At 42.8% G+C, this 13,045-nt stretch overlaps 1 protein-coding gene across 3 annotated transcripts in view; it reads left to right on the forward strand.

Annotated features, from left to right (window-relative positions):
• Positions 1–13,045, forward strand: part of LOC132398379 (lysine-specific demethylase 7B-like) — a 99,702-nt gene that overhangs the window by 60,746 nt on the left and 25,911 nt on the right. For all 3 annotated transcript variants that reach the window (XR_009513638.1, XM_059977717.1, XM_059977716.1), the window contains exons 12-15: positions 1,588–1,812; positions 1,900–2,027; positions 6,140–6,288; positions 10,461–10,555. Coding sequence is in view for 2 of the 3 variants with exons in the window: in XM_059977717.1 (XP_059833700.1) it covers positions 1,588–1,812; positions 1,900–2,027; positions 6,140–6,288; positions 10,461–10,555 (597 nt within the window). In the remaining variant the exon portion in view is untranslated. The remainder of the gene's footprint in view (positions 1–1,587; positions 1,813–1,899; positions 2,028–6,139; positions 6,289–10,460; positions 10,556–13,045) is intronic.

Consider the following 13,045-nt stretch of genomic DNA (forward strand, 5'->3'; position numbering starts at 1 on the left):
TGGAGACTGTAATAAAGGGAAGGAGAAAGGAAACAAGAGAGATGATGGGCATGTAAGGCAAAGAGAAGGGGTGAGAGGCTAACCAGAATGAGCAACTGGAAAAAGATAGAATGGGAGGGGAAAAAAGATTGGTAGGAAGTAATGACTGGAAGTTAGAAAAAAATTATGTTAATGCCGTCAGGTTAGAGGCTACCCAGATGGAATAAACCCAAGTCTGGCTTGATTGTGGCACTAGAGGAGGCCATGGACAGACATGTTGGTATGGGAAAGTTGGGGGGGGGGGGGGGTCAAGTTGAAATAGGTAGCCTCCAAGTGATTGCTTTATACAGTGCAAAATTGAAGTTGCATTTTTAAAAAAACAACAAAACAAAACTACATTGCCAATACGCTTGATTGCTGGCCTGGCCTGTGTTAACTGCAGTACATTGCCAAAGGTGAAATCCAGCCTTGCTCCCCTACAATATGTAGTTTGGCCTGCGATCTGAAACTCCGTTCGGCATCACTGGCTCCCTTCCTGTTTACCCTGCATAGCTCGGACTTTAGATACAACACACAAATTCATCTGCAGAAATTCTCTGACTCAGCAGTAGTTTGGTGTATAAAGGGAAGATGGGAGGGTGAATACAGGACCCTGGTGGAAGACTTTGTCAAATGGTGCAAGCTGAATTAGCTGCCGCTCAACATCAGTAAGACAGAGGAGGTGGTGATGGATTTGGGAAGATCAAGCCTGTTACTGATGAAGGTGAGGACATGAATGTGGTGAGGACCTACAAGTACATGGGGGTGCATCTGGATGACAGACTTAAATGGAACACTAACATAGAGGCTATGTACAAGAAGGGCCAGAGTTACCTCTAGTTCCTGAGGAGACCGAGTATTCAGGCCTCTCCTTCACATATTCTACCAGTCTGTTGTCGCCAGTGCAATCTTCTATGCAGTGGTGAGCTGGCGCAATGGTGTCAACAGGCTCTGAAAGGCTGCCTCTGTTACAGGAGTTAAATTTGACACACTGGAGGTTGTGGTAGAACAAGGACCCAACAGAAAATCCTGGCAATCCTGGACAATGTTTCTCAACCCCTGCATGCCACCTTGGCTGAACAGAGGAGCACTTCCAGTTAAAGACTAAGGCAACTGTGCTGCTCCAAAGAGTGCTGTATGAGGTCATTCTTACCCTCAGCCACTGGGCTCTGTGATGAATCAACCTGGAGCCAAGGAAGTGATCTTGTAAATCTTGTACTTATTTTTAAGCTAACTTATTTTTATTCATTCTCGTCTTCTAATATTTGTATATCTGTGCACTTGTAATGCTACTGTTACACTGTAATTTCCTTTGGGATCAATAAAGTATCTATCATTAAGTGTTCATGGGTATTAGAGTAGAGTACTACAGTGTTTTTTCTGTTGAGCACTGTGTACAGTCAGAAGTTTGGTTCATTCTGGTCACGTGTGTCTGGTTCATCAGGAATGGTCAACAGCTGGATATCAAGCTCTGATTCAGGGTTTGATTGATGTTGAGCCTCAATACATCCACACATGAGAGCAAAGCCCTACATCATTTAGTGTGAAACTTCCCCTATGTACTTGCAGGAGTTGAACATAGGAAATAAACCCATGAAATCTCAGGGAACTGTGCCTGCAGCGCCGGTCGCACGCATCCCTCAGGACAAGAGTTCCTCCTTCAGTGTTAGCCCTAGTAAGAGGAAATGCAGGAGACTGAGAGATCCTTCAAGCAAGACGCACTCAAACCTGGATATTCTGGAGCTTTACACCCGTCAGGTACTGAAGAAGATGGAAATGGCTCAGTGGAATGAAGTAGGTGCAACTAACTGTATGCTTGAATACTGTGGGGAGGTGTAGTGGCAAAATATTCTTCTCATGTTCCTGTCAATGTGTTAATAGGATAATATGTCTGGCTCCACACTGAGAATCAAAATCAATGGTTCTTCGCCACCATCTTCAACTTCAGCTGAGAAGGTCCGTAGTGAGAATAACTTGCCGCTGGTGCTATCAAGAGGAAGGATTATCAGGTATGTGCTGTCATTTTTAATTTTTGTCGGTCTTGGAGGCAGCATTGGAGAAAGCAAGGAGTTTTTGTTCTTCATTTTCCACTCTTTGTGGATTCACTGATCATTGGCTGTTCTTAGCTAAAAAAAAAATCACTTCAGAGAGTTGTAGTTCTTCAAAGCACAGAGAGCTACATAGTGCCTTGTACTCTGCCAGCTATAATCTAAAATCTATCCCACTGCAATCTTTCCCAGAGTCCTTTATGTTATTCTTCATAAGGGAGATGTTGGTGATAGAACATTACAGTACAGCCCCTTCAGCCCACAATGTTGTGCTGACCTTTTACCCTACTCCAAGATCAATGTAGCCCTTCCCTCCCATATAACCCCCCAATTTCTTTCATCCATGTGCCTATCTAAAAATCTTAGATCTCCCTAATATCGATCTCTACCACCATCCTTGATGTTCCAAACACTTGCCACTCTTGTGTTTTTAAAAAAAAAAGCCTACCTTTGACTTCTCTTCCCCCCCCCCCCCCCCCCCACCACCATGCTTTCCTCCATTTTAAAGGTGTGTCCTCTCATATTAGCTATTTCCTCCCTGGGAAAATGTCTTGGGCTGTCCACTCTATTTATGCCTCTTGTCCTCCTATACACCTCTCATGGATGATAAGGTGGAAACGGGAAGAAACAGAAGATGAGACTTCTGCTTTATGAGCTCATGGTGCACTTTTTTGGGGCCAAAGAAAAAGCTCAGTGGAAATTGAATGACTGAATGGGACAGGGAGCTGGAAGTTGAAGGTCTTCCTTGCAGACCAAACTCTAGTCTGCTGGTCTACATCTGGTTTTTCCAGCAACCACATTGTGAGCACCATGTTACAAGGCATTAAATTTGGGTGATGAAATTTGTGGATGGGAAGTGTATATTGATGGACATGGAAAAATGAATTTGGAAGATGTAGAGTAGATGATTCCTTTGGAAAGCTGACGGGACAGTGTGCCTGGTAGTAGTGTCTCATTAATGCTGAGGTTTTGTAAGGTACTGGTCAGATCAAATCTGGAACAGTGTGAACAGTTTCGGGCTCCTTAGGATGTGCTTACATTAGAGAGGATCCAGATGAGGTTCACGAGAATTATCCTGGGAATCAAAGGGTTAATGTATGAGGAATGGTTGGCTCTGGCCTGTACTCACTGGAGTTTAGAAGAATGAGGGGAATCTCATTGAAATCTATCAAATAGTGAAAGGCCTTGATAAAATGGACATGGAGAGGTTTCCTGTAGTGAGGGAGTCTAGGTTTCAGCTTCAGAATAGATAGATGTCCTTTTTGAATAGAAGATGAATCCACAAAAGGCTGTGGAAGCCAATTCATTGGGTATATTTGTTTAATAAGGAAGTCCAAGGTTAAGGGGAGAAGGCAGAGAATGGGGTTGAGAGGAATAATAAAACAGCTATGATGGAATAGCAGAGCAGACTCAGTGGGCTGAATGGCCTAAATCTGCTCTATGAATCTGTTATTATAGTTCTATGGTTAAAGGTGGCAGACATTACATTGAAAGATTCACATAAAGTGGGGGCTGTTTTGGTGTATGGTGGGAACAAAACAGAGAACCTAGTCATTGCTGTGCTTGGAAGTAATGAGGCAGGAAATGGATTGAGTGTGGTTAGAAGCCCTGGTGAAGGTTGGAGGGCATGCTTTTTAAAAAAAAAAAGTGCCATGTAAAATGTACGAAAAACATTGCCATCCTAATAGATACAGAAATAGAGAAACTGGGAAGTAGAGTGAAATCTTCACAGGTAACTGTGGGAGAAGATGGGCTTTAATGGATATTAGTTTCTAACGTGCCTCCTCATCTGGAGATAAGCGAAGTCAGAAAAAGAAAGGCAAAGTCAGAGATAAACCAGCAAAGAGTGAGAGCAAGGTGGTAACTGGCAAGAGTAGGTGATGGAGGGTTAATTTTGTATGAGGGAAGGAAGTAACCAGTGAAACATTGTTGTACTGGGGGGAAAAGGTGAGGGAGAGAATGCTGGGAATGACTGAAACAAGGACTGTTGCATGCATCCCATCCTGAGATTCTCATCTACCTTGTGTTCTGGGTGAAAATCTTTGGTGAAAATGGGTGAAGCTGCTCAAAAAGGGGTTGTATTCAGCTGGGCAAAGCAGAGTGATAGAGGATGGTCTCCGATTGGGCTTCCATTCATTGTGAAGGGCTCCAGGGATAGGGGTGCAAAGGGATCCAAGTCCAGAGTGAATATGAATGATTTGGGACCCATCAATGTAGCATTGGGTCAGTTTGGGAAGAGACTGGGCAAAAGAAGAAAGAGTAGAGTGAAGATATAAAGAAAGCTGCTGTGGGACAAGGAAGGCTGAAACAGTGAGTTGACCAAAACTATCTTTGTTGATTATGGGATGGAGATAGCAGACTGTACTGTTTTGGAGACTGAGGTTGAAGGCTATACACGAGGAAATCTGCAGATGCTGGAAATTCAAGCAACACACACAAAATGCTGGTGGAACACAGCAGGCCAGGCAGCATCTATAGGGAGAAGCACTGTCGACATTTTGGGCCGAGACCCTTCATCAGGACTAACTGAAAGGAAAGATAGTAAGAGATTTGAAAGGAGGGGAGGTGGAAATGCGAAATGATAAGAGAAGACCGGAGAGGGTGGGGTGAAGCTGAGAGCCGGAAAGGTGATTGGCAAAAGGGATACAGAGTTGGAGAAGGGAAAGGATCATGGGACGGGAGGCCTTGGGAGAAAGAAAGGGGGAGGGGAGCACCAGAGGGAGGTGGAGAACAGGCAGAGTGATGGGCAGAGAGAGAGAGAGAGGGGAGAGAAAACAACTAAATATATCAGGGATGGGGTAAGAAGGGGAGGAGGCGCATGAACAGAAGTTAGAGAAGTCAATGTTCAATGTTGAAGGCTATAGAGAGATTTCTCAATGAAATCAGATCAATGGCTATCCTATTCTGCATACACAAATTATATGCTAGTTATACTAACTAGAAACATAGAAAACCTACAGCATAATGCAGGCCCTTCGGCACACAAAGTTGTGCAGAACATGTCCCTACCTTAGAAATTACTAGGCTTACCTATAGCTGTCTATTTTACTAAGCTCCATGTAACTATCTAAAAGCTTCTTAAAAGACCCTATCGTATCTGCCTCCACCACTGTTGCTGGCAGCCCATTTCACGCACTCACTACTCTCTGAGTAAAAAAAAAACTTACCCCTAACATCTCTTCTGTACCTACTCCCCTGCACCTTATAACCAGATCAATTCAACTCCCCATTCCCATACTGACGTGCCTGTAGGTGACCTCCAACTGATAATATGAGCATCTAGCTTCAAGTAATTACTTCCCTCTACCCCTCTCTTTTTTCATTCTTCTGGTTGTTCTCTCCATAAACTGACTCATTGCCAGAATTTTTATTTTTATGTTTTTTTATCCCCTTCTTGCTGAAACGCTTCCTCCACATGAATCTGTCGATCTTCCAGCAATGCATCAATTTGCTCTTTTTCCGGCTCTGCCTGGTCTTGCAACTGAGACTGCAAGGCTTCAACTGTATTGCAGCTTCTTCCCTTTTTTTTTGCTTTTTAGTTTTGGTGAAGGGTCTCAGTGGGACTGTTGACTGTTTATTCCTATCCATAGGTGCGTGCTGACCTGCTGAATTCCTCTGGCACTTTGTGTTTGTTGCTCTAGTTTAATTCCTTTTTCATCCTCTTACCACCTGCTCTGCGGTGTTACATTTCCTCCATTTTACCATTCTGTTTTTTATTTTCTCTGGGATAAAGTGTTTCATCTAAAGTCCGAATTACCATTTTCACCAACTATCTTTTATCTACAAAACGGGATAAGCCTATGACTAACCATATGTTTGCATATCCTTGCAAGTTTTATCTCAATTTATGGATTCTAGGGATTTTCATGTAACTGAGATTAATGATTTTCCTCAAGTAAATTAAAATTCAAAAACAACTGCAGATGTTGGAAATCTAAAATAAAAACAAATTGTTGGAAACACTCAGCAGGTCAGGTCACATCTGTGTGAAGAGAAACAGCTAACATTTCAGAATCAGAATGCAAAACACAAGTCCATGTTGCAATTCACTGAAACTTTTTAAAAATCCCCAGTCATGATAGGAACAGAGTGATGGAGCCTGAACAATGCAGTACAAGCAGTGAAGATGAAGAGGATGAACAATCGGATGAGCAGGGCAGTGTGCTCCATGAAGCAGAGAACTTGGAGTGGGAGGATGAGAAACCACAAACGCCACTCAACAGTAAGTCTGCACACTTAGCCTCTCCCCATTAATTTACATGTGTGGGTGTGTGTATGATTTACTTTTTAGCAGATTTGGCACAACATTGTGGGCTGAAGGGTCTGATACTGCATGGTACTGATCTTGGGTCTTCTCTGGGTAAGTTTGTCCTGAAGTTGGTGTTTGGTGTACCTCAGCAATTGATATAAGAACAGTGGAAAACAATGGTGTATTTGCCATCTAATCCACATAGACATTTGCTCCTGTGCAACACAGAACCCTTGTTAATCCAGTTCAGCCACTCAGTCAGATCACACGTAACGTGGTGCGTAATGGCCAATTTAAACTGACAGCTCCAACGTTCGTATCTGACAGCAATAAACGTGCCGATCAAATTGTTGGAGCTGTGTGGATGAGTCACCATATCCTGTTAGATTTTCATGATTGCAAGAACCTCAGGTCTTCACAGCTTGTAAATGATTTTGACCAAGTGTCTACTGAAGACCTAAAGTTGGGGAGTGGAATCAGATGTGAAGAGAACAATAGGGGACTACAAAAGGATAGGGATTGCCTAAGTGCAGGAAAGATTTACCAGGGTGATGCTTGGACTTGGATCCTGAGTTACAGGGAGCGGTTGCATAGGCCAGAATGTTATTCCATGGAGCATGCCAGATGGAGGGGTACCCTGACACAGGTATATAAAATCGTGACGACCATAGACAGAGTGAAAGCACGAGGCTGTTTACCTGGGCAGGGTGCTAAAAACAAGAGGGTGTAAGTTTAAGAACTGAGGCGAAAGATTTAAAAGGAACATCAGGGACAGCTTCTTCACACCAAGGGTGGTGTACATTTGAAACAGTAGCAGTAGCAGCTGAGGTGGGCACATTTGCAACATCTAGAATCCATTTAGATAAGTACATAGATATGGGAGGTTTAGAGGGCTTTGAGCCAAATGCAGGCAGATGGGACAAGCTCACAGTGCAGCAGGCAGTGAAGAAGGCTAATGGAATGTTGGCCTTTATTACAAAGGGAATTGAGTACAGGAGCAAGGAAATCCTCTTGCATTTGTACAGAGCCCTGGTGAGACCACACCTGGAGTATTGTGTACAGTTTTGTTCTCCAGGGTTAAGGAAGGACATCCTGGCTGTAGAGGAAGTGCAGCATAGATTCACGAGGTTAATTCCTGGGATGTCTGGACTGTCTTACACAGAGAGGTTAGAGAGACTGGGCTTGTACTTGCTGGAATTAAGGAAATTGAGAGGGGATCTGATTGAAACACATAAGATTATTAAGGGATTGGACAAGATAGAGGCAGGAAATATGTTCCAGAATCTGGGAGAGTCCAGTACCAGAGGGCATGGTTTGAGAATAAGGGGTAGGTCATTTAGGACAGAGTTAAGGAAGAACTTCTTCTCCCAGAGAGTTGTGGGGGTCTGGAATGCACTGCCTCAGAAGGTAGTGGAGGCCAATTCTCTGGATGCTTTCAAGAAGGAGCTAGATAGGAATCTTATGGATAGTGGAATCAAGGGATATGGGGACAAGGCAGGAACCGGGTATTGATGGTAGTTGATCAGCCACGATCTCAAAATGGCAGTGCAGGCTCAAGGGGCCGAATGGTCTACTTCTGCACCTATTGTCTATTGTAACACAGTCAGCATGGATGAGTCAGTCTAAATGTTCTGCTTCCATGCTGTCAGTGGGTGAGCAATGAAAAACATAACATACTATCTCAACGATGAGAGACTGCAGAGGGACCTTGCTATCCTAAAATAGATATGCAAAAGGTTGCAAGAACAGCAAATAATTAGGAAAGTGAATTCTGTTGTTACTGCTTGTAACGGGAAGTGAATACATAATTTGAGACATAATGGTTCAGTTAAATAGGACAGGAATGAGGTACTATCTTGAGTGCTATGCATAGCATTGATCCCTTTATATAACAAAGAATATAAATGTTTTGGAAGCTGTTCAGAGAAGGTTTGGATAGACTGGGGGTCGGCAACCTGCGACTCCCGAGCCATTTGTGGCTCTTTCACCTCTGTGCTGCGGCTCCCTGTGGCTTTGGGAAATAATTGGTCAGTATTTAATTAAAATGTATTTTATGTTAGTTTGTTAGCTTTTGAAATGTAATTCTAAATTTGAAGATTATGGTGATCTTGTACAATCTAAGTGTGGCGACATCCGAAACGGCTCACAATTAGCCAGCATTCCGGCTAAGGGAGATAGCCTACGGGGGTTTGTGAGTACGCGTCTTTTGCAGCATCTGCGTCCATGGGGGCTGGGTTGAGAGAGGCTTAAAAGCAAGGCTGTTTAGTTCGAATAAAGCTATCTTTGACTGCAGTTTACTGACACCGCTACAACGTGTTTTTATCGCTGGCTGTCCAGACGGAAGGTGCTGAAACGCTTTGTCGCGTGTCTGGAAGAAGTGAAAACTTTCCTGGGCAGCAAAGGGCTCACCTTTCCTGAGCTGGAACAGCCAGAGTGGCTGGAAAAGCTACACTTCATGGTAGACATGACAGCGCACCTGAACACGCTGAACACAGTTCTTCAGGGGAAAGGACGTACAGCCCTGCACATGTTGGAGGATGTTTTGGCATTCGAGCGCAAGTTGACAGTGCTTGCCAGAGATTTACAGAAAGGCACTTTGTCTCACTTCCCCAATTTGAGAGAGTTCAAACAAGGTCACGACATGATAATTTCGGAGTATTTACATTCTGCAATCATCGCAATGCAAACATCGTTTGGGAAACGCTTCTGTGAGTTCAGAGAGGAAAAAAACACATTATCCTTCCCGGTCACTCCCTTAAGCATCGATCCTTCCCTACTGAATACGACTGCATTGGCAGGTGTGAGTCAACCTGATCTTGAGATGGAACTGGCCGACATAGCCGACAAAGACATATGGGTGTCCAAGTTTAGACGCTTGACAGCAGACCTTGAAGATGTTGCCCGTTCTTGCTCAGAAACACAAATGGAGTGATATTGAAAACCTTCCAAAACCGGACAAACTTGTGTTCGAAACATGGAATGCTATGCCCGACATTTATGTAAACATTAAAAAGTATGCGCTTTGAGTCCTGTCGATCTTTGGATCCACATATGTAAGTGAGCAGGTGTTCTCCAACATGAACTTTATTAAAAACAAACATCGCGCATGCCTCACAGATGACAGCTTGCGATCCTGTGTAAAGATGAAGGTGACGTCATACAGCCCTGATGTGCAGACGCTGTGCGCTGAGGTCCAGGAGCAGAAATCCCATTAACCAAGTATGATAAATATTTTAATTGCCTATTATTTTATGTGTATTCATATTTTTTCATTGTTCAGTGAAATAGTCCTTTTATTTTTCAGGCTGACAGCTGGCTGATGTTATTTTTGGTTTGCTGCTGGCGGAAAATTTAAGTTCGGCGTTTTTCATAAATACAAGAAGGACTCAAATAGACATTGAGTATTTTACTTAAAAGTAACTTTCAACCCAACGTCTTTTTTTCGGAGTTCAAAATGTTTTTGTTGCATGCAGAAATGTAATTTCGTTTTCTCTGCAGGAGTTCATCAATTTCATAAATGCAACACATTATAGTTTGTTTATACATAGCATAAAGGCAAAAAAAACGTTGTATGCAGTGTTATTTCATTTTAAATGTCAAACGGGTTTTGCGGCTCCCAGTGTTTTCTTTTCTGTGGGAAACGGGTCCAAGTGGCTCTTTCAGTGGTAAAGGTTGCTGACCCCTGGGATAGACTGAAATGAATGCGTTGTCTTGTATTCATGAGGCAATGGTTCCATCCATTGAAGTTTGAGGAGTGAAAGGGGCTGAATTTAAATACAGACCCTGAGGGGCCTTGACATGGTGGGAGTTGGAGAGAGTGCTTCCACTCATGTAAGTGTCAAAATTCAGGAATTGTTTAAAAACAGTGGGTGCTGAAGCAAATGCTTTTTCTCTGGGGGTAGTGAGTCGCTGGAATTCATTCTCAAGGAAGCAGACAAAGGAGACTTTAAATATTTGTGAGACAGATATTTTCTTGGTGAACAGTGGGATTAAAGAGTAGATGGAATGAAGGAGTGGAGGATACAATTAGCCCTGCTGTGACCTTGTTCAATGATGGAGTATATTAGATGTGCTAAGTAGCTTTTCTCCTCCTTCTCCTAATGTGTAAGTTGCTACAGTTACCCTGTATCTTTTTTGTTTTACAGAGTTCTTTGAGGAAGTGAAAATTGAAATTGAGGATGGGACGTCTGAGTCATCTGAGCATTATACCTCTGATGTGAAAGAAGAATGCAGCCTACAGGTACTTGCTATTTGTCTCCTGAATGCTGCTTTCTGTTTAGGAAGTGTCCACAAGGCAGGTGTTCATACCCTGGGAGAACTTGCAGTTGTAATCCCCCACTACCCTAATTCTATTCTTCTTTCATCTTACTCCTCTATTTTCTGCTGTTTTTTGGGATAATCCCAGTCCTTTTCTTTTGTATTCATAAACTCTACCCATAAAGCCTCGTTCTAACATCTTCCCTCATGACTGAGTAATGGTCTCTTGGGTTAATAATGCATTCTCCTCTCTTATCTCTGCACCTACTCTATCATTCCTGGAGCGTCTATACCCAGGTTCCCAGTCTTGCACTCTCAACTATATCTCTGAGATTGTGACAATATCATATCTGGAAGAGTTGGTCAGTTCTGTACATTTATCTGCCTTGCCACTTAAGCTCCGTGTATTAATATACGTGGATGCAATGAGGCCTTCTAATCCTCCCATACGTCTTATCAATGTCGTGTCTGTTCTGCCCGCTGGACTGACCTTATATTTTTTCCTGTATTTGTTTGAACCTTGCCCCCAACTATACTTTGTCCCATTCTTTGGTCAAATTAGTTGAAGCCTCCACAAATGCACAAACAAATCTTTCAGTAAGGAGATGGAACCATTCTGGTTAGGTGCAACCTAACCTGCTGGTACGTGGCCTGCTCTAGAAACATTCCTAGACATCCAAATGTCTAAACTACTCAAATCACATGTTCATCTGACTGAATCTCCTTTCATATTCAGTAGTACATGGTACTACTGGAAGTTACTCAGAAATTGGGAATATTGGTTAGTGTTGACGAGATGGGCTGCAAGGCCTGTTTCTGTGCTCTATGATTCTGACTATATGATACAGAAGCTCCTGTCTGCTCCTGTTACAATGTTGTTCCCCTCTTGGTATTTTTACCCATTATGCAGCAGAGCTAACTATAGTGTCACAAACATTGCCTTTACTGCTTTCCATTTCACCAAAAGTGCCCAAATGTTGAGTGGGAGCTGGCTATGGGACTCCTGTATTATCTGCCTTGCCTACTACTCATCCTGGAAGTCGCTCTGTAGTTTTTCTCTGTTGAGGTGTGACCAAATCGTTGTATATAATATTCACAAAAGCTTCAAGATAGTGGATGCTCCTTAGATCTATAAAATGCAATCCATGTTGAATGAATGATAAATGAAGATGTGACTGCTTTGAATAGGCCAACAATGATCTCAGGTACAGTGCCTTCAGTATAAGCACGGCAGGTTTCTACAAATTACAAACCCCATTTCCAAAAAAGTTGGGATATTTTCCAAAATGCAATAAAAACAAAAATCTGTGATATGTTAATTCATGTGAACCTTTATTTAACTGACAAAAGTTCAAAGAAAAAATTTTCAATAGTTTTACTGACCCACTTAATTGTATTTTGTGACTATACACAAATTTAGAATTTGGCTGCAACACACTCGACAAAAGTTGGGACAGAGGCATGTTTACCATTGTGTTACATCACCTTTCCTTTTAATAACACTTTTTAATCATTTTGGAACTGAGGATACTAATTGTAGTAGATTTGCAATTGGGAATCTTGTCCATTCTTGCTTGATATAAGACTTCAGCTGCTCAACAGTCCTTGGTCTCCATTGTCTGATTCTCCTCTTCATGATGCACCATACATTTTCAATAGGAGATAGATCTGGACTGGCAACAGGCCAGTCAAGCACATGCACTCTGTGTCTACAAAGCTACGCTGTTGTAACCCATGCAGAATGTGGTCTGGCATTGTCCTGCTGAAATAAGCATGGATGTCCCGGGAAGAGACGTCACCTTGATGGCAACATATGTCTCTCTAAAATCCTAATATACGCCGCAGAGTCAATGGTACCTTAACCTACATGCAACTCACCCATGCCGTGGGCACTGATGCACCCCCATACCATCACAGATGCTGGCTTTTGCACCTTTTGCTGATAACAATCAGGATGGTCATTTTCATCTTTGGCACGGAGAACTCGACGCCCGTTTTTCCTGAAAACTAGCTGAAATATGGACTCATCTGACCACAGTGCACAGTTCCACAGTGTTTTGGTCCATCTGAGATGAGCTCAGGCCCAAAGAACTCACCGGCGTTTCTGCATAGAGTTGATGTATGGCTTCCTCCTTGCGTAATACAGTTTCAAGTTGCATTTCTTGATGCAGCGACGGACTGTGTTAAGTGACAATGGTTTTTCGAAGTACTCCCGAGCCAGGTGGCTATAATTGTCACAGTAGCATGACGGTTTCTTAGGCAGTGCTGCCTGAGGGCTCGAAGATCACGAGCATTCAACAGTGGTTCCTGACCTTGTCCTTTACACACTGAGATGTCTCTGAATTCTCTGAAGCTTTTCACAATATTATGTACTGTAGATGTTGAACAACCTAAATTCTCTGCAATCTTGCGTTGGGAAATGTTCCTTTTGAACTGACTAACAATTCTCTCACGAATTTTGGCACAAAGGGGT

Source organism: Hypanus sabinus, chromosome 8, assembly GCF_030144855.1.
Source record: "Hypanus sabinus isolate sHypSab1 chromosome 8, sHypSab1.hap1, whole genome shotgun sequence".
Taxonomy (NCBI): domain Eukaryota; kingdom Metazoa; phylum Chordata; class Chondrichthyes; order Myliobatiformes; family Dasyatidae; genus Hypanus; species Hypanus sabinus.